Source organism: Mytilus trossulus, chromosome 8 (genome assembly GCF_036588685.1).
Source record: "Mytilus trossulus isolate FHL-02 chromosome 8, PNRI_Mtr1.1.1.hap1, whole genome shotgun sequence".
NCBI classification, from domain to species: Eukaryota; Metazoa; Mollusca; class Bivalvia; order Mytilida; family Mytilidae; genus Mytilus; species Mytilus trossulus.
Window position 1 is genome coordinate 47,839,725 of NC_086380.1, and position 25,859 is coordinate 47,865,583.

The 25,859-nt window shown below is 33.4% G+C and overlaps 1 protein-coding gene across 3 annotated transcripts; it reads left to right on the forward strand.

Annotated features, from left to right (window-relative positions):
* Positions 1-25,859, forward strand: LOC134681063 (uncharacterized). Of its 3 annotated transcripts, none has more exons than XM_063540470.1 (8): positions 1-116; positions 6,470-6,616; positions 7,716-7,860; positions 12,558-12,671; positions 13,240-13,365; positions 20,565-20,675; positions 23,822-23,903; positions 24,646-25,859. In XM_063540470.1, the coding sequence occupies exons 1-7, from the start codon at positions 114-116 to the stop codon at positions 23,890-23,892; spliced, it is 717 nt and encodes a 238-aa protein (XP_063396540.1). In that variant the 5' UTR covers positions 1-113; the 3' UTR covers positions 23,893-23,903; positions 24,646-25,859. The 3 variants fall into 3 exon arrangements, with proteins under 3 accessions (XP_063396540.1, XP_063396539.1, XP_063396542.1); XM_063540469.1 differs by having other exon boundaries at positions 23,822-23,888; positions 24,646-25,858; XM_063540472.1 differs by lacking the exon at positions 23,822-23,903.

Genomic DNA, 25,859 nt, shown 5'->3' on the forward strand with positions numbered 1-25,859 from the left:
AGCAAAACCAGTGTACACATCATGCACATATTTAATGGATTTGTCATAAGGCGCTAACAACAAAACGCAACGATAAGAATAGGAAACACAACCATAAAAATAATTATGGAGGAATGGTGAGACAGTGGCGGACCCCTCCCCCCCCGTATTTTCCACCTTTACCAGATGAACCACTTCAGTTGGAAAATCCTCTTGAAGTGTAGAATCCCTTATTGTTGATTATTCACTATTGCCGTATTGGGCTATTCCAGTATTATCCATACCCCCCCTATAGAAGGTTAAGGATTTCTAGAAAAAAAAATCTGTTAAAATCTCAGATTTTCAAGAAAATATTCTGTAAGTTGTCAATAATTTCCAGATTATTTCAAAAATTCTAAAAAATATTCCAGGAAAAAAATGAGAATAATACTAAAAATTCCAAGAAAATATCCTGTGGAAATAAATATTTCCAGACAAATTTAATTTCCAACAGAAAAATTCCAGATAAACAATTTTCATGAAACATATAAGTTTTAATATTGTTTTTTTTGTGTCATACATGTAGATGATTAGATCAAACTGGCATTCATTCAGTGTATGGCAGCTGTATGCTTACTTGTTTTTGTTTAAATGTCTTTGTGATCAAGTTCATCCATTTCAAATGTACAATCATTCAATGGATAATTTATCTTGGGTCTTTTTATATTGTTATGATACATTACGGTCTCTGGTAAGGGTGAAGGTTGGCTCCTGTTGTAATGTTTAAAACACTACATTTTTTTATGCACCTTTTCTAAGTCAGATGCCATTGACATTGTTCAGTGGTTGTCATTTGTTGGTGTAGTAACTTGTTCATGTTTCTGGTTTCTTTTTTTTTCATATAGATTCCACAGTTGGTTTTCTGTTATTTTTGGGGCCCATTATAACTTGTTGCTTGGTGTGAGCCAAGGCTCCATGTTTTTGACCTATACCTGTTAACTTTTTATGCGCTGTGATTTGGGTTGAGAGATGTCTCATTGGTATTCTTACCACATCTTCTTGTTTATACATGTAGGACTCTAAAGTGCGATGGTACTCTAAAGTGCGATGGTCACGCTAAAGTGCAATGGTCTACGCTAAAGTATGACGGTGTCTCACGCTAAAGTGCGATGTTTGTTTGTTCCCTTAAGTACGATGGTACAGCACGCTAAAGCGCAATGGAACAAAAGAGAAAGATTCAAGGGCACTAATGTCAAAAACAAGTCTTTTTGCGAAATCTAGTTTGCAATGATTCAACATATATACAACTTAGATTGACAACTAATACAAATAAATTTTGGAAAATCACTTGGATCATTTTGAATATCAATGTTTAGTGAGAGTTTAATGTCTCTAGCATATTTTGATTTTTCGTATGATAGGTGGTGAGCAGTTCTCTTTTCTGTAGTTCCACATAAACGACAGTTATAGTCTGGGTCCATTTTTTACCATATCTGTTGACAAAAAAAGACTATTTTGGATTTGTTTTAAAGGGTTGAAGGGTAGAAAAAGCACATCATAAGTTGTGATTGAAAGTTGTTTGTCTTACGTCCAGTGGCATGTATTTCATTCATATTTCGGGACTGTACATATTGAAAATTGAGCCGATTTAATCAAGATTTAAAAAAAGACAATTTTATTATAGAGCAATTATAAGACTTACTCCAAATCCAGGGCTGGTTTAACACCATGTTAAATAAGGCTTTACGTATATTATTATATACAGTGGCGGATCCAGAGGGGGGTTCCGGGGGTGCGCACCCCCCTTTATTTTGGCAGATCAATGCATTTGAATCGGGACATATGTTTTGCACCCCCCCTTTGCCCTGGGCTAGCACCCCCCCCCCCTTTCGAAAATTCCTGCATCCGCCACTGATATATGAAATATCCTGACTGCCAAATATACATCACTGATTTCTGATTTCATGGACATGTATATGTTAAGTGCACTGTAAAACAGTTTCAGTTTACGTTTTTGAAATAGACATTAAACCTTGTTTTTTAAGTGCATATATAAAGTATAAGATTTACAGTAGAAGTTGATAACTTTAAGATTTGTCCTTGTGAGAAAACAATACTCGGGTCATAAAGACTTTTTTTAAATCTTGGCTAGTATATATATTGGCATAGTCATACATGTTCAAATGATAAAATACTGACCATGGCTTTATATGATCGGAAAGGTCTTTCAATTGCGGGTAGACATGAAGTTTTTATATTCACAATTAAAAAGATATTAACCAACATTATATAAATAGCTACACAACGAAGTGAGATCTCTGTTTTCTTCTTCTGTATTTTGTTGATGTTGGTACTTGTTCGATTAATTTTCGTATTTTAAACTGGAAATTTCTACTTTCCAGGGTTATCCAGTACCTTAACTATATAGACTACTCGAAACTTCACAGTAATTATTTTTATCAAATATATTTATTTTTAACCGGCGGTAACCGGAACACACCTTAATTACGATTTAAACTTAACCCACAAACTAATGAAATATTGTCACTCACCACTTCAAAACGTTGTAGTATTCAAAGTTCTCGTCCGATTTTCTTGTTTTGTACATTAGTCGATTTGTTTTGAAAAATTGAATAATTCTGAAAGACCACAGACGAGATTGAAATAAACAAAGGGGTTTTCCGACAGGTATTAGAGATAACCTTTCGCAATAAAAACCACGTGATGAAAGTATGTCTGGTCAATTTAGGACGGCGGCATCGCACATGGTCACAAAGGGCTATTAACGATAACATACTAATTAGTCAGTTTCCATATCTTTTCTACAGAGCTCCCCGGGTTATAAATAAGTGCTAACAAATCGTTGTAGTTCCTGTCAATATAATACTTCCATGGTTCAACATAAATAGATTGTTATATTGGTTATCAAAATCAGCTAGTGGCAAAATCTTCTGAGTTTTGAATTTTATAAGCTCCAGACATCCCCCCCTTTTTTTTGTAAAACAAAATTTTTGTTTAGTATGTATGTTATCTTTATATTTATATTATAAAATCTTCAATATAAATTTGAATAAGAAATGACTGATTTTCTACAAAAAAAAATTGTATACTGGAATGAAATTTGAGAAGTTATCAAAGGAGTAGGTTCAGTAAGACCCCTTTTTGGCTCCAAAATTAAGCAGCTTTGCAAAATTGAGCAAATGTAATCTTTTAGCTATTTTTTGGAAAGTAGAATGCTTCTGCTACATAAATATGTGCTGTTTTTGACAATACAATGTACAAATATCGTGTACTAGCATCATAAAGTCATGCTAAATTACTGAAATCTTCACAATTATAGCATTTTAGTTAAATTTTAGACAGTTTCCGTCTAAAGCTTAGATAATGCAGCCTCTAATGAAGAGAAGTTATGTATACAGCATTACGGGTAACGAGGGTAAAGGGGCGAGTTTCTTCATATTTTGGCTTGGTAAATATGAATGTCATGTGAATATTCTGAGACATTTATTCAGGAGATTAAATATTTTCTTTGGTAATATCTTCTGACATCAGACTCGGACTTCTCTTGAACTGAATTTTAAATGTGCGTATTGTAAAGTGGCCGCATTCGTGTTCATTCATAATATTAAAATGTAAGTTGTATTTGATGATAATACATAACATATATAAAGGTTGAGGATGAACACGGATGCGGCCACTTTCATTTTTGACGAAAACCATCTGAAAAGTGACGTTTTTTGGCATATTTGTTAGATTTTTCATATTTAAGCTTCAATCGGAGCGTTTTTAATGACTGATCAGTTAAAATCGTTTACATAAACTAATCGAATCAATTGAAATATACACTTAAGTGTTTAAAAAGTGTCCTAAATATCTCGTTAGATGAAACTGAAATTTGGGGCCAAAATCTGCCCTTACCGGACCTACTCCTTTAATGTTCTCATACCACAGTCACAATTTGAAAATGTTTTCTCCAAATACAAATGGTTTTTAAAAAAATTATAAATTAGTTCACAATACATTACAAAATAAATGTGTCTCTAATCTCATATAATTTCCTGTACATGCAGTTTTACAATTTTCTATTTGTCGCCTGCAACTAAAGTCGCCAAATCTAGACATCTAACAATCCTTCTTTGGGGAACGATTTATATAATTTCTTATTGTTTTCAAATTCCTGTATTTCTTTACATGTTATAATTTCCTAAAACATCATGAAATTAAAGAAAATTACAAAACTTTTAAACAATTGTTAAACTCTAAATTTGTATAATATGAATGACATTTGATTTTTTAAATGTATACATGTTTAACATTTTTAAAGTTAAGATAAGTTATGGAACTGAAAGATGATACATTATGTATAAATATTCAAAACATATTCATATAATAGATGTAATCATATTAATCCACTTAGACAAATAGAGTCAATGTATTATAATGATTGATAAATAAACGGAAAAAATAACAATTTAAATAATAAAAAAATAAACTTTTCTAATTTTAAAACTGAGACTAAATATTTGTTTTTGCAGAGCAAGGGATTGTGGATACATAGTTCCTAGTATTTATCTCCTTTGTCTTATAACATGTGGTTCAAGTAATTGCATGTAGTATATTATGATATAATTAAAGTCCACAGAAATGGCCATGTGTTCACAGTGGGACTTCTTTAAAGCTTTTTAATTACTGATTGTTTGTCAACTAGATGGCTAGATAAAATAATCTTCAACCTCAACAACTATGAAAAGCAGTAGGTCCTGGTGTGTGGTTTCTCACAAATTTCAATACAAACATACTTGTAGAGAACATAAATCATTGTAAATAAAACCCTATAAATCCAGATAGTGAACTATGATTTTGTTTTTATTTTAAAACCATTAAAACACTGACTTGTAAATAGTTGTAAAAATCTTGATTTGTTATCAACATCCAGTATTTTTACTTAGTCATTTCTTTTGATTCTTCATTTCTTAGTATGGATGTTTTACATTTTTTATCATAAACCTTATAGCTGCATTAAAATATGACTCCTTCACAATAAAAAACAAACTTGAAACAAAAAGATAACTATGGGTCTATAATCAAGTTTGATTACAAAATCAAAAGTTAAATATAATTAGTGGAATTTGGATGTTAGAACCATTTGTTATGTTTATAAAGGTTTTTTTTTTATCATTTTTGTCATGAATAAATTATAATATACACAGTATTCATATCAATTTAATTTCACTTAGTTCTAGAAATGCAAGTTTCAAAATATTTTTTTTAATCACAGGCATTTATTTTCTGAGAATTTTTTCCCTTAATGCCATGACCATAACCATGATAACACATGTTTTATGAAAATGCAAAAAAGCAAACAAGTTCTATAATACCAATATACTGATATACATGCATGTACATGTAACTTCCATGGTAAAAGAAAAGAGGGGAAATATTATTATCTCAATCTCCAATTAGAAGTTGTGAATTGTCCCAATAAGATTACAAATGTAATAGTAAACATGTCATGTGGTGTTGAAAGTATGCATTTCTTTTGAAGTATTATCACTATCAATATCTACATGAATATCATATCCCCTGAATGTTATGTTAGAAGCTGAGGTACATGAACAAATGTACATTTTTTTATTTTTTTTTAGGTCCTATTGCAAACAATTTCAAATTTACAACTCTCAGACTTAAGTTCAGTACTGACAACTCTGGCTTACAACATGTATGGACACACTTTATACATGTAGTATTAAAATAATAAAATGTGGTATCATTTCCAAATTGCCAATAAGACTACTCTCCAATAGTTAAGATAATCATGCCATCTGCTGTGGGTATTTTTCAATTTTCACATCCACTGGAAGGCGTCAAAGCAAAAGCTTAAAATAGCTTTCCTAGACATCATAATTATTTGTACTAACTCCCCACCAGAGATCAAAAGATACAAAATTAACCACTTAAGAATATCGTACAGCCTTCAACAACGAGCAAAAACCTATTAAACCACTTTAAATTTCTGGTACATTGTTTGTAAAGATACATAGGGCTTTAGAATTACCTAATGAACTACAGATATACATACAAGCACAAATTTATCTTAAGTTTACTGAAAGCGACTAGAATCCAGATTTTCCATGGAATTTTTAAACTTTTATTGTTGCCTTCTATAGGATGCTCTGGATTTCCAGAAATTTTCTAATAACAACAGCATAATTTTCCATGGAATATTTTAATTTATCTTTTTGCCTTCTATAGGACCGACATGGAATTCCAGATTTTTTTCTGAACCACATCCCAAATTTTCCATGGATTTTTTTCTGAACCCCATGTACCCTCTATAGGGGGGGGGGTATGGATTATTTCTGGAATAGCCCATTCACTACATGTATCTGTAGCATTAACATCCTGACACAAATATGTGTGCAATACGCATTGCTAAAATGTGACGTTTTTCTCCTCAAAAGATGATATTGTCATGATTGTTGTAACAAATCTGTGTTTATTTTTTTTATAGTTTATGAGCATGGCACCTACATCCCCATTTATCTTGTTTGAAGAAAAATTGATGGAAGTCATAAAAAAAACACCAAAGACATCACCCCTGGAGATATATATTTTAAAAATATATCTGGAAATGAAAACAGAAACTGACATTGTTCAGGTTTGTACTATAGTAGGATATAGACAGGTAGTAAAAAGATTTTGACTACATGTAGACTGCTGTTTTTACTGTTGACGGGTTGTTCAATTTTAGGAATATATGTTTGTCTGATGGACATGCATGACAATTTTTTATACCCTGTAAGAATATAAGATGGTCCCAAATGTTTGTTTGTAGACTGTTAACATCATGTAAAAACTTGAAGGCATTATTTGACGTTTTTATACCCCATCAAATGAAGTTTGTGTGGGTATATAGGAATCACCTCTGTCTGTCTGTCTGTCTGTCCATCCGTCCTGCTCATTGTCCTGAGCAGAACTTTTGTACCTTAGTACCTACATTGTAGGATTATCAAACTTGGTATGTGGATGAATCATATACGGGAGGTGGATGTGTCACGAATGAAATTATGTCACAATGACCTTGACTTTGATCTTCATGATAGCAAAACGAAGATGATGTGTCACGTACCAAATTTAGGTCAATGTGACCCTTGACCTTCATGATAGTAAAATGTCATCCACTTTTTTCTTTATAATTTTTAAAGCTTTTCTTCTTCATGTTCTTCATGTCATAGCTTTTGTACTGTAGAGCCTAGGTGGTTGTATCATTGGCATAGCTTTTGTACTGTAGAGCCTAGGTGGTTGTATCATTGGAAGATGAACTTCTTGCGATATCAGATGTAAGTCTCATGACTTATAGGGTTAGGAAAGTGAGAGGGAAAAAGGGGTGGGGTATAGAGTTGTGCTCATAGTTTCAAGTTAGATTTAATATGGAACAAGAATTTCATTGCAGACTCAATACACATGATACATTTACAAGTTTAACTTCATACCCTTGGGAAGGAGATTTGAAAGAATTTTGACACGCATCTTCATCAGTGATATCTCACCCATTATTTCATGATGTTATTATTATACAATTTTATTTCTATCTATTATTCAATTTTCCGTATTTAGCGCCAAAGTTCGGGAGCGGAGTATCACTAATAAGCATCAGTTCACACAGATTTCTTGTTTTGCTCTTGCATACATATATTATTATTTAGTGTACAGTTTTGTAACTGCTGAATATTGATTTTCATGTGTGTTATCTTTAGGAAGTAGGAACCAAGTATGACAGTCCCCCTCTAGATGAGAAGGACAGTTGTGGACAGAATTCAAGGAAAAGGAAAGAAAAGAATAGACTTTACACCTGGATAAAAAATTTCATAACAAGAAAGACGTGTGCACCTGTGGAATCTTGTGAGTTTATGATGTTTATCATGTTTATATGCACATTGATTTAAGAATTGAATGCATATTTTTTGTACTTAATCGGCGTGTAAAAGCGTTGACCGAAGCACATTTTATATAAAGCGTGGAAGCGCTTCATACAAAAAATGTGCGCACGGTCAACGCTTTTACACGCCCATAAAATGCAAAAAATCTGCATTCAATTCTTAAAATTACATTTTCCAGTCAAAAAATAACCAAAATCACATCAAAGTTCAAGGCAATATTTTTTCTGCGCCAGTCGAGTGTTTCGTCTATAAAAGACTCATTAGTGACACTCTTATCTAAAACTATGCAAATCCAAATCACTATGAAGTTGAAGAGATTATAAACCCAAAATATACCGAAACAGGGAACCAAAATAAGACCAAGGAAATCCTATGCCTTGAAGTAGAAAAACTTTATTGTTTTAAACAATTTCAAAATTTATAACAGCACATTTAGTTTGATGAATCATGTCAGCACCGAAGTGTTGACTAGCGGAGCGGGTTAACCTCTAGGAAGAATACCTCCACCAGCAGTGAAAACCATCATGGTGTTAAAAAAAAAAATCACATCAAAGTTCAAGGCAAGATTTTTTCTGCGCCAGACGCGTGTTTCGTCTATAAAAGACTCATCAGTGACGCTCTTACATGTATCTAAAACTATGCAAATCCAAAATCACTATAAAGTTGAAGAGCTTATAAACCCAAAATATACCGAAACAGGGCACCAAAATAAGACCAAGGAAATCCTATGCCTTGAAGTAGAAAAACCTTAGTGTTTTAAACAATTTCAAAATGTATAACAGCAAATTATGAATTTCCAACATAGTGTATTTTAACAGATTTGAGCTAGGACTTACATTTTCTGAGCTATAAGGGGCTAAAGGGGGTTAAAAAAGACTTCTCTTTTTTGTTCCTCAAATTTTTATTTTTCATCTTATTTTGGTTTTGTTTTTTATGCCCCGCCACGAAGTGAAAGGGGCATATAGATTTACCCTTGTCCGTCTGTCCCGATCTTGGTTAAGTTTTGCGTTAAGGTCCATTTCTCAGAATGTGATAATGATGTACCAATGATATTTCATCAGTATATTCTTCTTAAATAGTACTACATTGATCAACAACATTTGGGTCAATTTGACCTACATTTCATGCTTGATTGACTTCAATAACTTTTTTCATAAATGACCATTGTGAAGAAACCTATTGTAATATATGAATGATATTTCACCACTGTGGTGTTCCTATGTAGTGTAACACAGTTCAACAGTTCAGCATCTTTTGGGTCACTATGACCTACATTTTATGCTTGAGTGATTTTGGTTAAGTTTTGCGTTTAGGTCCATTTCTCAGAACCCTATGGTAGTGCATCAATGATATTAGACTGTTGTAGTGTTCTTGCTTAGTGCAACACAGTTCAGCATCTTTTTGGTCAATATGACCTACATTTTATGCTTCAGTGGTTTTGGTTATGTTTTGTGTATAGGTCCATTTCTCAGAACCCTATGGTAGTGTATCAATGATATTAGACTATTGGTAGTGTTCTTGCTTAGTGCAGCACAGTTCAGCATCTTTTTGGTCACTATGACCTACATTTTATGCTTCAGTGATTTTGGTAAAGTTTTGTGTCGAGGATTATTTCTCAAGAACCTAATGTAGTATATCAATGATATTAATGTATTGTAGTGTCCTTGCATAGTGCAGCACAGTTCAGCATCTTCTAGAATACCATGACCTACATTTTATGCTTGAATGATTTTGGTTAAGTTTTGCATTTACTGCCATTTCTCGGAATCTGTGGTAGTGTATCAATGATATTACACTGTTGTAGTATTCTTGCACAGTGCAGCACAGTTTGACCTCTTTTTGGTCACTTTGACATATCTTATGCTTGAGTGACTTTGGTTTAAATTTGCCATACAGCTCTTTTCAGCAGCATTTTGGTCAATTTTTACATCAGACAACATGGAACCTCATATTGATCTTAATGGCAGGGCATCTGTGGCTTACAGACACATTTTCTAGTTTTTCTTTATGTTCCTTATGAACTTTTGCAACAGTAGAGTACGACAGATTTAGCATAGCTTTTACCGTTTTCGAGCTATTAGGGGCCAAAGTGGTGCTAAATAAAAAAAAAACAAAAAAAAAGTTTTTTTATTACTAATCAGAATTCTCTGTCCAGCATATTACTGTGTCCAGCATATTATTGTGTCCAGCATATTATTGTGTCCACTTTAGTAGTGTGTCATTAATGCTTGCCCAAATGAACACCTGTTCGACCACTGCGGTCGTATCATGCTGCGCTTGGCGTAGCTCTTTATTTTGTTAATGCTTCAACCAAATGATAATATCTTTGGTATGTAGCCTTATTATGAAGAGTTACAGATTAAATTAGAGTTTGGTGACGGTTCAATGATTTTCACGGAAGCTACAGCCCTTGGACATAGAAAAATTTAATATCAAAGAAATTGTAAATGTAAAACCACTGGCAGTGGGGCTAAACAAACCAAATATAAAACATACAAAACAATAAAAAGTAAAAGACATAGGTTAAAGGTAAAAGTGGCCCAAAATATAAAATATTTCTATACATACAAAATTACAGTGAATTTTAAGTATTCCACACTTTTTTTTGTAATGTTCAACCAATTGATTTTATTTTTGGTATGTGGTCTTATCATGAGAAGTTACAGATTAAGTTCTACTTTGGTTGTGGTTGAATAATTTTTACGGAAGTTACGCCCTCGGACTTAGAAAATTACAGTGAATTTGAAGTTTTCAGCACTTTTTTATGTCCCGCCACAAAGTGGTCGGGACATATAGTTTTACCCTTGTTTGTCATTCTGACTTGTTGCGCAACAACCAGTTTTCCAGACTTTTTTACTAAACACCTTGAGATATTGAACTGATTTTTGGTATATAGATATTTATTGATGTTACAGATTGAGTTTGAGTCTTGTTACGGTTCATTGATTTTCACTTTTGTCGTTCAAGAGTTATGGGACTTTGTTCATTGAAAATTGACATTTTTCACAAAAACTCAAGTTTACTTTGACCAATTCTTACTAAATTTTAACATGATGTTACATGTAGGTCCTATGTAGAGTAAATGCCTTTGGTTTTTGTTATTTTCCCTATTGTCCTTTTAGAGTTCTGGAGTTGGGAGCGGACTAAGTAACTTACTTTTTTTTTGTGAATAACTAAAGAATATTTTTTTCCTATTTTCATTTAGATTTTTTTTGGTTCTATATTTAATTTATTATTTTTTTCATTATTTTATTAAATTTTATTTTTATAAAAATAATTGTCTGTTTGCTTTTAAAATTCACATAGTGTTTCTTCTTTTGTTTTGTTTGAAATAGACATGATCTGATAATTACAGTCGAATCTGCTTAATCCGACACCTGAATATTCCGACATCCTGTGAAATCTGACAAAATTTACTGGTCCCGAAAGTTTTCTTTAACATTCTTTGTTAAAAAATCTTCTGTATTCCGTCACCCGTCTACTCCGTAATCCGACAGCATTTTCAAGTCCCAGCCTTCATAAGTACTCTAATTATACTTGTTTAATCCGACCCTTTGATCTCCTTAATCAATTTATAAACAAGGTAATCATAATTCAGTCAGGTGTATTTCATGCATTTTTATTAAAGGTAATTTAATCCATTACCTGTGTACACAAATATCTTGTTATTTTTTATTGATCGGATAGGAAATTTGAGGCTCAGTACGGGATAAAAACATTTCTACAACATATGGAAAATATATAAATCTTAATACATACTTTTCATAATGTCTTTCTTAATTCAATGTGAGTAAATTGTTGGGGAAAAAAATCCAGACGAAGAAATATTTCTAATTGGACTGTGAAACGATTTCATTTTGACAGTTTACTTTATGTAACCAGTGTCGAAGACAATATTCCGACTAAATGATACAAATAACCATGACTGGGAAAATAGTTAAACAATTGATGAAGACTAACACTGTAAATGTTCTAAGAACTTGTCAATCTCACTGAAATTTATCGTACTAAATATTTACGAGATCTTGGGAATTCGTACTTGACGTGGTGTAATGTTTCATAAACACTATTTTTCTTTAAAGGATCTCCTTAGTAAAACCTATTTTGGGTGTTATTGCCCACGTTTGTATCTTACATGCTTATTTCACTTTTATCAAATGTGAAACCCGAGTATTCCGACACCCTGTCCAATCCGACATATTTCTCTGGTCCCGAGGTGTGTCGGATAAGACAGGTTCCACTGCATATGTTTTGAAATGAACTATAAAAAAAATTCGGAATGGGCGTATATTGCACTTGTGGCGCAGCTGTTTATTCTAATTCTGATTTCCAATATATTTCAATAATAGTGAACTACCAACATAATCGTGGCAAGCAAGTTAGACTGTCAAGAAAGTAAGCATATCAAACACATTACTGTATGAAGCAAGCTACTGGTAACACAATTCCTGTGTTGACCACAATATAGGTTATTGAGTAGTCAACAAAGTAGGTTGTTGAGCACCTCAGTTTGTATTGATAAAATTATCTGTAATTTCAAATGTTATTTTGGACTGTCAATTAAGTCATTTTAAGCTTGAGAGGCAAAATAAACCTTTGCAAAAAAAAAGCTCAGACCTGTCCTCTGTTTATCATTGGATGAAAATCTTATATTTTCAGTTAAAGAAAAATGGACCAGATTTGCAGATGCAAATCCATCTGTGGTGATGCAGTACGTCATAAGTAGGCCCAGGGTAATAGAACAACTGCAATGCATTTTGGACTCTGATTCAGGTAAATTTAGAGTTTTACCAAAGAAACAAATGGAATTGTGAATTCAGAAACATGTGTTTTTGATTTCTGTTTAATAATTGAATGATTAATTGTAATATGTTTTGCATTAGTCCATGATTGCAGAATATTTAATTTATTTCAGACAACATGTATGAAAGATGAGCATTGTTGATTGCTTTATAGATTATTATTAGGGTAATGTGAGCTTTTGCCACCATGAAACATCTATCATAACTTATCACACTTTAATCTTCCCCTCTGAAACCGCTGGGCTAAATGGAATCAAACTTGGCAGGATGCATCTATGTAAGGTCTGTTATAAAATTGCCTCATTTCGTCCTGATTGGACAACAAAATTGGCTGCCATGGGCAATTCTTGATGCTCACCTGAGCCTCTAGTTTTTTTTTTATTCAGTCATCTTCAAAATTGTTACTAAAAGAATGCATAGATCACACACAAAAAATTAAAACGGCATTAAAATTGCTATATTTAGCCATTGATATGTTTGGTTAAGACTATCCAGGTAAGCAATTTATGTTAGTTAATGAAATATCTTTCCTTATTCAGAGAAAGAGTTAGAAATAGACAGAGAAGAAGATAGAAATACTCAGATGGAAGGTGTAGAGGCAGAAGAAGATTTTGAGAGGGAACAGTTCATCGATTCAGAAGAGAATATTATCAATGAAGAAGAGGGTATAAATATTGTCAAGTGCTGTTTTTATCCCCCCTGCTAAGCGAAAGCGGGGGGATTATGTCATGTATGTAATGCAGTCCGTCTGTTTGTATGTATGTAATGTCATGCAAAATCTCAGAAACTAGAAATGATGGAAACTTGAAACTTGGTAGCATGTTAGAGTATGTGATCAGGGTATGAAATTCATGCCCTAGGGCAAATTTATGAGCGAAATTTCGTTTTTGAGATAGGCAGAAAATGGTGAAATCTTCCAAACTATTTACAATAGGAAGTTGGTTCCAACAGTATGACCTCCCATTATGGGTACCAAGTCTAGCAGTGGCATGGTATTTTGCCTGCAAGCCCTGAGGGCATATTCCTAAGGGTTAAAAATAATGACAAAATCGATTCTGCAAAACTCCTCTTACACCTTTCATGGTAGAAACATGAAAATTATAAGTGTATAAGTAGTACTATGAAAGTTGTCTGTGTCGAAGGTTTCGGAATTTTGAACTTTGCCCTTAGGGCAAAATGATTTCCCACCAAATGATTAATATGCGACATCTTTTGGTATGATTATGATCCAAGCAACTAACTTTTTATACAACCGCAAAAATTTTGCGTTCGTATAATGGTATCGCCCCTGTCCGTTGGCGTCGTCGGTGTCGGCGTCGTCGTCGTCGTCCAGATTAATGGTTTCCGGACAATAACTTAAGTTCTGATAGAGCAAATGCTACGAAATTTTAACACAAGGAATATAACCACAAAATACAGCTTAGGATTGTTTTTGGGGGTTATGCCCCCGCCGGTTCCTGAAATAGGGGCCAAAAAGGGCAAAATAAGTGTTTATATTAAATATGATGTAGAGGATTTATTTTTATGCCCCACCTACGATAGTAGAGGGGCATTATGTTTTCTGGTCTGTGCGTCCGTATGTCCGTTCGTTCGTTCGTCCGTCTGTCCCGCTTCAGGTTAAAGTTTTTGGTCGAGGTAGTTTTTGATGAAGTTGAAGTCCAATCGACTTCAAACTTGGTACACATGTTCCCTATGATATGATCTTTCTAATTTTAATGCCAAATTAGAGATTTTACCCCAATTTCACGGTCCACTGAACATAGAAAATGATAGTGCGAGTTGGGCATTCGTGTACTGAGGACACATTCTTGTTTGTTCAATTTTAATCAAATTTTTTTCATAATGTTCCTTATGAAATCCCGCAACTGTAATATTGCAACGGATTTAACATAGCCTTAACCGTTTCCGAGCTATAAGCGGCCAAAGTGGTGCTAAATCCAAAAAAACGAACTTTTTTATTTCTTGTCCGATTTCAATGGGTTTTTTTTTTTTTGATTCCTCATGAAATTTTAAGCGATTTGAGCTAGGACCTACGGTTTCGGAGCTACAAGGGGCCAAAAGGGGCTAAAACTGCCTTCTCTTTTTTGTTCGTCAAATTTTTATTTTTCATCTTATTTTCATTTTGTTTTTTTCATTATGTTCCTTATGAAATTCCGCACCGATAGTATTCAACGGACTTAACGTAGCTTTTACCGTTTCCGAGCTATTAGGGACCAAAGTGGTGCTAAATAAAAAAAAAAAACTTTTTTATTTCTCGTCCGATTTCAACGGGTTTTTTTTCTTTGGATTCCTTATGAAATTTCCAACTCAGAAAATTTTTACCGATTTGAGCTAGGACTTACGGTTTCTGAGCTACAAGGGGCTAAAAGGGCTAAAACGAACTTCTCTTTTTTGTTTGTCAAATTTTTATTTTTCATCTTATTTTGGTTTTGTTTTTTTCATTATGTTCCTTATGAACTTCCGCACCGATAGTATGTCAACGGATTTAACATAGCTTTTACCGTTTCCGAGCTATTAGGGGCCAAAGTGGTGCTAACTCCAAAAATAGAACTTTTTTATTTCTCGTCAAATTACAACATTTTTTTTGTTTGGATTCCTTAACAAATTTCCAACCCGTTTGATTCTCTCCAAATTTAAGCTGGGACTTACGGTTTCCCTGCTACAAGGGTCTTAATTTCTGTGTCCAGTATATTACTGTGTCCAGCTAATTACTGTATCCAGCAAATTACTGTGTCCAGCAAATTACTGTGTCCAGCACATTATTGTGTCCACTTTAGTAGTGTGTCAATACTTGCCCAAATGAACACTTGTCGACAACTGCGGTCGTATCATGCTGTGCTCGGCGAAGCTTTTTATTATGTATTAGTATAACAGTTGGAACAATACTGTATGTTTGGATTCCAAATATGGCAATTCCAACTTTGGTAAATTTCCTGAAAGTCTCAAAGACTGTTTAAATTTTGGAAATGTTCCTTGAAACTAATTGTGTTTTACAATAACATATAAAAAGATATGCACACTTGGATTTAAAAAAAATGCCAATTCCAGTTTTAAGAAAATTCCTGAAAGTCTCAAAGACTGGCAAATCTTTGAAAATGTTCTTCAAAACTTACTATTCTTACATTGCAAAAACAAACAAAATATTTTTGAATGTTCAGATTTCCATTTTTGGTAAATTTCCTGAAAGTCTCAAAGACTCATTAATTTTTCAAAATTTAACTTGCAATTAATCTCTTTTGCTACATTTTATTTATTGGAATTACATGGAACACTAAGATTTCAAAAAATTGCAATTCCAAGTTTTGTAAATTTTCTGAAAGTCTTAAAAAGACTGCTTGATTTTTGGAATCATTCTACAAGACTTACCATATATATATATCATAAAAACTAATGAAATGTTTTGAAATGCTCTGATTCCAAAAGTTGCAATTCCAACTTTGGTAAATTTCCTGAAAGTCTCAAAGACTAGTTAGTTTTTGAAATGAAACTTTTACGCTGATGCTTGTAAAATGGGTTAAAACAAGTCCAATGTTTAGTGTGGTATAATAAAACAATTATGTCCTTCATGAAAAGTTAATATCCAAAATTGTTAAATCTCGAAAGGGGGAATTTCCCTTTGGCTATGCCCGCAGGAAATAACCTCTTCCTCGATTTATCAATTTTAGATACAGTAAAACCTGTGTAAACCGGCCACCTCTGGGACCGTCAAAAAGGGCCGGTTTAGGCAGTGGGTCGGTTTATTCAGGTTTTCAGATTGACAGGAAGTCAGTGGTTCATGACGTCAGATATTTTACAGAACTGCATATTTCATGCAATTAACAAATAATAAGCTTGTATAGTACAGTAGATTACTGACATATTATAAATTAGTGTATTGAATAATAGAAAATTCTGAAACTAATTTTATTTAACCTAGAGTGCCGATGATTTGAACACAATATATATTTGGACATGTCCCTGCTTTTTACCATTTTTCTACGAACGAAACATCTTCAATCATTGCTCTCATTGGTATGAGAAAGTTAAGAAATCCATCATCTTTGGAATTTGAAAAATGATTCATACATTTAATGTTTGTGAAGAAATACTCATATGAAGTTAAAGTTTCTGGCTCAACCGCTTCATTTTCACTTTCGCAGATTTTGTTTGCGTCGGAATCTCCACATTGTTTGAATTGATAAACACGAGTTGTTTTTCTGTCCATCATAAGTTTCCTCCGTAGGCATTGAAGATTAATTTTCCATAGCAGTTATTTCGTTTCAAAAGTGGTCGGATCTCTGTCGACTTGATCAGTTGATTGACATCAATCAATACCGTTATGATAAAAGGCCAAACCGGTTTTGACAGGTAATAATTAAAGTAATTTACTGTATTGGGACTAGATAATTAGATCGGAATTCCGAATAGACAGGGTCCGGTTTACAAGGGACATTTTTGCAAAGAATATTAAGGGAAGGAAGTGGGACTTTAATTTACGGCCGGAATTGACAGGAAACCGGATTACTCAGGGTCCGGTTTTCACAGGTTTGACTGTATTAACTTTCCATGAAGGTCATAATTGTATATTATACAATTTATGACTTTTGATGAGGTGGATACAAGGATTTATTTACCTTGTACAAATATTTCATGTGATTAAGGTCAATATTTAAGAAATAGTTCAAGACACTGAGGGCCTTTTGGAGTGGCCTGCCAGTCCATATATTACAATTTGGCCTAAAGTTTCAATGAACAATTTCTTTAATTATACTTTCAACTGTCCTTTACAGTAACATGACTATCAATCTTTATTTTTAAAATTTTGTAAAAAAAAAAATGAGTCTTTCATTGATATTTTATTGTAATAATTTGATACATTATTTAGTTTTACCCCCGCTTAAAAAAACGGGGTATATAGTATTCGTTGTGTCCGTCCGTTCATCCTTCCGTCCCTAAACTACTGAAGGGAATTCCATGAAACTGTCAGAGAATCTTTGTTACATGTTCCCATTGTGCACCTCCTAATTTAGATTTTGATCCTACCAATTTCTGCGGTTTCCAATAGCAAATCATGGACTTTGTCTGTCCCTTCGTCCGTCATACTAAGCCATCCTGTTTACGGACTTAGTACATATATTAAACATATGGCTGTTAATGAAAAACATGTTCGACTGTATTGACTAATATCTCAAAAACCATTCATTGCAAACAGAGAAAATGTGACAAGGACAAAAATGTTCAGAATGACAAGATCTATTTAATTTATATTTATGTCAAAATTGTTGGATACTCCTGCATAGGGGTTATTGGCCATAAATGACAGTTTTTGGCAAATTTGAATGCTTTTGGCTATTATCTCATAAACTATTATCACTGTGCTTAAACGGCTGTGGGTAACTTAAGTTACCCACAGCCCAATATGGCGGCGTAAAATAATGCGATTTTAATTTTATCAAATATCTTTGCATTAATAATTCTTTACAAGTTGTCAATGTAATGTATCTAAGGCAAAATAATCAACTGAAAACAAAAAATGTAATGCATTTTGTCTTAGCTTAGCCTAAGAACAATTTTAAAAATGGCAAAAGATGTCCGTAACTTTTCTTAACCGAAAACTCTGGCCGTGGGTAATTTTTCTGTTGTAGCCTTTGGATGCATAATTTTTGCGTATATAAGGATTCTTTATACATAATGATCTGACATTTGTTTTCCTTTTCCACGGACACCGAAGAAAATGACACTCACAAACATGGGGATAATACCAACTTAAGCGCTTAACTTTGGTCCGTTTAGCTGTGCTGGATGTACAAATACACAGTCAGGTCCGGTCAGATTAGGGACATTAAATCCGATGCCTTGTATAGGAAGAGTGCCACGCTCTCTACGTTCATGAAAATATAACATAAAAGTGCGTACCAATACAGGATAATTTGTACATTAAACATGCAATAAACTTCAGCATTTCAGCTACTGCAATTTACAATCATTAGATCTGCAAGTTACACGCATCCGCTTTACAAGTTAAGGGCATCTAAACTGTAGAAAAAGCAGCAGGTACACGCATCTTACAGCTCACTAAGAGCTTTAAAAATGAAATAGCTAGACATATAATAAACATGATTCTGGTCTATATTAAATCTTGAGACACTGACCTTTTCCTAAATTGCAAAATTCAACAATTGTAACAATTTTATAGGCTTAAAAGCTAGAAAATATAATGCCCATATTTTCGTATGCCATCTACGGCTAACCGTAACTGCATTTACGGGCATCGGCTTTATACCAGTGATTTTCCACTATTAACAGCTACCGAAGGAGAGACAGGGTTTCAAAGAACTCAATAAATCATTATCCCAGTAGAAATTTTATTTTCAACTGTTTGAAGAAAAACAACAATGTGATCCTGGCAAATCTATTTGAAATTACATATATGTAATTGCACTATGTTTCGATGAGTAACACAAGTAAATAATGAAGAAAGTTTATTAACCCAACTAGTCCTGGTTTCTTAAAAAATAAGGCTAAGATATTTTCATTGTTTCAGTATTAATGTACGGTTTATTCCCTTTTGTAATTTCATCTGAAAATTTGAATATTGGCACCGCATAGAAGAAAAACATTTAAGCTACATGTTCAGATTTTTCGGCTTCTTAATATTCATCTTAAACTAGTTGATTAAGGACAGCCGTGGTTTGTTATTGTAAAAATGTATGTTGCAGTACTGTGTTGCTGTAATTTTATGAGTAAAACAGACAGAGTGATATCACATATAATCTAGAATAAAAAATGTTGAAGGGGTTTAGTGTTTTGCTTTAAGGGATCGTTTCGAAAATTGGAACTTCTGACTATGAATTCCCCTTGCCGTTTTTGGGAATAAGTAAGGCGTTAACCTTTACTCTTTACTGTAACTAAATGTAGTTGTATACCAACTTACGATATTTCATAGCTTACCTTTATATTTTTGTGTATAACAATATAAATTCTGAGAAAAGTTAAAGACACATCATGAAGTTACGGACATCTCTGTAAATTACGTAAAAAAAGTTACGGATATCTCTTGTAAAAGTTACGTACCTCTTTTGGACTTTTAAAATCAGTTGTTTTTCGACTTATTGTTTTATACTTGAGTTATTTCTACTTTTATTAGTGCGGGCGAAACTGATATACATCTTCTTGAAAGCTTTATCTTCGTTAAACAACTTTGTTTTGCTTTAAAATAACTAAAATCTATATAAACAGAAGATGTCTTGCGCCATCTTGGGCTGTGGGTAACTTAAGTTACCCACAGCTGTTTAAGCACAGTGATTATAGATAGAAAAAAAAATATTTTAGATTGCAAATATGTTCAGCAATAAAAGCTCTACACACAGTTCAAATGACCACTTGTTATTGGATTTATTGCCCTTAAATGTTTATTACTTGTTTATTACCATATCCTCTATTTTTATATTTTCACCGATTTTAGTGCTTTAAAAAGTATCTTTTAAACTGTTATAGATATATTGAAAGTTTGAACAGCAAAAATGTTAAGTAGGACAAGATCTAAAAAATACAGCCAGTGGGTCTGAAATCATCCTCAAAGGAAGATTTAGACAAATTTGAAAACAGGTGAGCGACACAGGCTCCTTGGAGCCTCTAGTTACCTTTCTTGCAATAGTTACTAGCTGGTTCGTGTCAAGTGCAAAATTATTATGATTTACATTCAGAGTGGAATTGGTAACGACACGGACACATAAATATTCTGAAATATAAAACAGCAATACAAGACTTGACACAGCTTGTTTTTTTTTTTTGTCAGATCATACATTATTTTTTTTATTTTGGTCCTGGTAATGAAACAGTTGATAGTGAAACATCTGTCAAATATGATATTCATCTTTTGCAGATCTACCAACAATGGAAACTCCAATTTCCTATCCAAAAAGGAAAAGAATTCCTAGAAAAATATATACTCCAAGCAGCAGTAAAGTAGCTGAAAAGCAAGAAAACAAGAAAAGTAAGAATTGCTGATTTGTATTATTGGTTTCTGTTTTGGTCACTTAGCCTGAAAGGCTTGCAAGTTTTTGCCATCACTAAGCATTTTCATCCATTATTTATCGTCTGTCTGTTGTCCATCCATCCATAATTTATGTTTTATTTTGTTCTAAAACATCAAACGGACAGATGGATCAGTATAAACAATATGCCCTTCACTTATTGTCACGGTGGCACGAAAAAGGCGTCTAATTTTCCATCTAGTTGTAATTTGACCATGTCATGAATATTGTCCAAGTCCCTTCCAACAACAATCGTCAATTTAAGGAAAAAAAATCCAGTAAATTATCAAAAGTTGTAGGCTAAAAAATATCTTTAAACCTGAATTTCTTTTTATATTAAATAAAATTGACAATTTCGATTTTCAGTTATGTCAAAAGTAGTCATATTTTTTCCAACAAAGTGAATTTTTACAGATTTGAGCTAGGACTTAAGGTTTCAGAGCTAAAAGGGGCTAAAACGGACTTCTCTTTTTTGTTCATGAAATTTTTAATTTTCATATTTTCATTTTGATTTTTTCATTTTTCATTGTTTTCCTTATGAACTTTTGCACTGGTAGAGTCTCGACGGATTTAACGTAGCTTGTACCGTTTCCGAGCTATTAGGGGCCAAAGTGGTGCTCAATCCCAAAAAACAAACTTTTTTATTTCTCGTCCGATTTCAAAGGTTTTTTTTTCTTCTTTAGAGTCCTTATCGAATTTCCAACATAGAGAATTTTAGCAGATTTGAGCTAGGACTTGCAGTTCTTCCAACCTATTAGGGGCCAAAGTGGTGCTTTTTAGTACTAATGTAATTTCTGTGTCCAGCAAATTACTGTGTCAAGCATATTATTGTGTCCACTTTAGAAGTGTGTCAACACTTGCCCAAATGAACACTTGTCGACCATTGCGGTCGTATCATGGTGCACTCGGCCAAGCTCTTTATTCTTGTATGTCGTTCATGAATTCAAAAATGCTTCATCCAATTGAACTGAAATTTTAAAATTAGGCTGGAATTGGTAATGTCTGGTTACCTTTTGTTTTTTTCCAATTTTGCGATGTGTCCAGAGTATGGGACTTTGATTTTTACAAAAAATGCCATTTTTCTTGAATGTCGTACAGTAACTCAAAAATGCTTCATCCGATTAATCCGAAATTTTATAATTAGGCTAGAATAGGTAATGCCTGGTTCTCTTTCGTTTTTTTTCTGATTTTTCTATATGTTGTTCTAGAGTTGTGGGACTTTGGTGTTAAAAAAATGCGTTTTTCTTGTATGTTGTACACTAATTCAAAAATGCTTCATCCGATTGAATTGAAATTTTAAAATTAGGCTGGAATTTGTAATGCCTGGTTCCCTTTCACTTTTTATTAGCTCACCTGTTAAAAATAGAACATAGGGGTAAAATGCAAATATTGACTAATTTCTTGAAAACCATTGCAGATAGAGAAAATCTGACATAGGCAAAAATGTTCAGAATGTCAAAATCTACCTAAGTTCCATTTATGCCAAAATTGTCGGATGCCCTCGCAAAGGGGTTATTGCCCATAAATGATGATTTTTGGCCAATTTTAACGTTTTTGACTATTTAAGAAATAATTCATGGCAGCCATGGTTTATTGGAGATTTTAACATGGGTTTCATTGTTTGTGTAAAATTTTAATCCCGAGTGTTAGCGAGGGTTAAAATTTTGCAAATAATAATTTTCTCCTCTGAAACTACCAGGTCAAATGGAACCAATCTTGGCCACAATCATCCTTATGGTATCTATTTTTAAAATTATATCCGTAGTCCTTGACGGGCAACCAACATGGCTGCCAAGGCCAAAATTTAATAGATGTATATCATGCTAAAATTGTCATATTTCTTGCATTTTATATATAAAAAACCTGTACTCAATTTCCTTTTGTTTTCACAATTCCCTTTATTATCCAATGCTACATACTATTATGCTGCGATTGGTAAGCACCTATGTTTCCATGAAGTGCCAGCGCTGCAGGTCCAGAGCCGACTTTGCTCTTGTTCTTTCCCATTTTCATACTTAACAAGTTTTCTTTTCATGGTCTGTATGTTTATATTATTGGCAAGTGTTAACTAGAGATCAAAAGAGGTCAGGGCATCAACTTAATCGGAATAAAAATTAGCATGGTTATAAATGCCACTTGGCTAAGTACATGTAATCATGGTAATTAAGACAATATAAAAGAAAAAACACACCTGTCATATTTTAAATTTCTCTTTAATTACCGTTATCAGTGCCAGCTAAGTAAATTAACAGTAATAATTATACCCCCGCTCCGAAGGAGAGGGGGGGTATAGTGTTTTACCTCTGTCCGTCCGTCCGTCAGTCAGTCCGTCCTCTGTCAGTCCATCCGTAACACTTTTTTGTAACACTTTTCTCAGCTACTATGTATTACAGCTATTAGATATTTGGTATCAAGCATCAGGTTGGGGTGCTGTACCGTGTAAGTGGTTTTCAGGTCTGGTGCTCATCTACTTCCTGTTTACAGACTTAGTACATATATTAGACATAGGGGTATTAATGAAAAATTTTCATAACACTTTTCTCAACTACTATGTATCACAGCTATTAGATATTTGGTATCAAGCATCAGGTTGGGGTGCTGTACCATGTAAACGGTTTTCAGGTCTGTCGCTCTTCTACTTCCTGTTTACAGACTTAGTACATATATTAGACATAGGGGTATTAATGAAAAATTTTCGTAAGACTTTTCTCTGCTACTATGAATCACAGCTATTTGATATTTGATATCAAGCATCAGGTTGGGGTGCTGTACTGTGTAAGCGGTTTTCAGGTCTGTCGCTCTTCAACTTCCTGTTTACGGACTTAGTACATAAATTAGACAGGGATATTAATGAAAAATTTTCGTAACACTTTTCTCAACTACTATGTATTACAGCTATTAGATATTTGTTATCAAGTATCAGGTTGGGGTGCTGTATTGTTTAAGTGGTTTTCAGGTCTGCTGCTCTTCTACTTCCTGCTTACGAACTTGCAGATCCTATAATGATATGGTTAGCGGGGGTAGACTTTTGTGAGTAATAGCTCACAGTTCATCTTGTTTAATATTTAATTCCTATCTTGAACCTATAATAATAATGAATTAATAGAAGTTGTATCACTCAAAACTGGCAAGAGAAAAAGGAAGGCTCCTTCAACTTTCACACCAAGTGATTGGTAAGTATCAAAAATGTAAGTACACATTGATTAACTTTGGTTAAAAGTTTACGTCCGAGTTCATTTCTCAGATACTATGTGGCCTAGGATCATGTAATTTGATGTGGGGATGTAACTTTGCAAGCCTGTCAGCATCAATACCAAAATAGGTCAATTTGACCTCCATTTCATGCTTGATTGACTTTGGTTAAAGTTTACGTCCGAGTTCATTTCTCAGATACTATGTGGCCTAGGATCATGTAACTTGATGTGGGGATGTAACTTTGCGAGCCTGTCAGCATCCATACCAAAATAGGTCAATTTGACCTACATTTCATGCTTGATTGACTTTGGTTAAAGTTTACGTCGAAGTTCATTTCTTAGATACTATGTGGCCTAGGATCATATAACTTGATGTGGGAGTGTAACTTTGGGAGCCTGTCAGCATCCATACCAAAATTGGTCAATTTGACCTACATTTCATGCTTTTATTGACTTTGGTTAAAGTTTACATCCGAGTTTATTTCTCGGATACTTTATGACCTAGGATCGTGTCACTTGATGTGGGGATGTAACTTTGGGAGCCTGTCAGCATCCATACCAAAATAGGTCAATTTGACCTACATTTCATGCTTGATTGACTTTGGTTAAAGTTTATGTCGAGTTCATTTCTCAGTCACTATATGGTCTAGGATCATGTAATTTGACCTACATTTCATGCATAGTTGACCCTCCTTAGCTTAAAGCTCTTACTTTTATGAATTATTGTGTTTTATAGGTTTGTCTTAGGTACAAAGAATGTTGCAGATGAGGCGAACTTTGTAATCATGGATTACCCTATGTTTTAGCAAGGCACATTCACTGATCATACAAGGTTAGTGCCCTGAGGGGCATTTCTAGAATTATACAGGCCCTGGAGATAGTTTTTGATTTGAAGGAGAATTCAATTTGTGTTTCTTTGGACATCTATAACAGCATCCTGTTACAATTATATCTTCTTAGGTTTTGCTCTTTTGATATAAATTACATGAGTTAAAAAGTAGTCTTAGATTTAGAGTGCACTTATTGGCAGTTATATGCATGTATTACTTTTGCTTATATAAAGAGGTTTATAGCATTGTATATGAAAATCTCTGTTAATATCGACCTACAGGGGATGCATGATGCCTTGATTTATAAAGGTGAATCTAAATTTATAAAGGTTTGTTGTTATCTTGAATTGTGTCACATTTTCTTGTTTAGGGGCTTTTTACAGCTTACTTTATGTTGTGGATTCTTGTCCATTGTTGAAAGCCGTACGGTAACCTGTAGATAAATTTTTATTTGTACTTGGAACCTTTCCAGATGACTGTCTCATTGACAATCATACCACATCCTCTATTCTTATAACTAACTTGATAAGAAAATATAAAGTGCATCTTGAAAAAAAGCCATGGGATAAATATCAAAAAGGGATGTAGCTAGTCTATATTGTTATTGATATCCTTGTATTATACGCCTTAAATCATACTTTTCCTATAGAATATTCAAAATCTGCACTTCAAACTAATGAATTACACTATACAAAGGATGTATACGACAAAAGTTTAATCACATTATCAGCTGAAGTTCTGTTCACCCATAAAACATGGACAGTTGAAGATTTGGAAATTTTCTGAAAATACTGTGTAAAATTAATATAATAGTTAATACTTGTTTCATATGACATTTTACTTGCTTGTTTGTTGTGTATAAGGTATTGTTTTTTATTTCTTTGGTCAACTCACCTTTTTGTATATTATTTTATGTATATAATTTTGTTTTGAGGACTCCCAATAGATTAGCTAAATTGTATGGGGTAATCCTCAGTTGGTAGAGTATTTTGTCTTGCTTCTACAGTTTTCAGGCATCAAATTTTTATTGTATTTATGTTCATATATATATGTAAATACTTGCATGTCCTAATGCTTAACTGGCAGGTCGAAACTTTCCTGGTTCAGTTTAAATTAAACT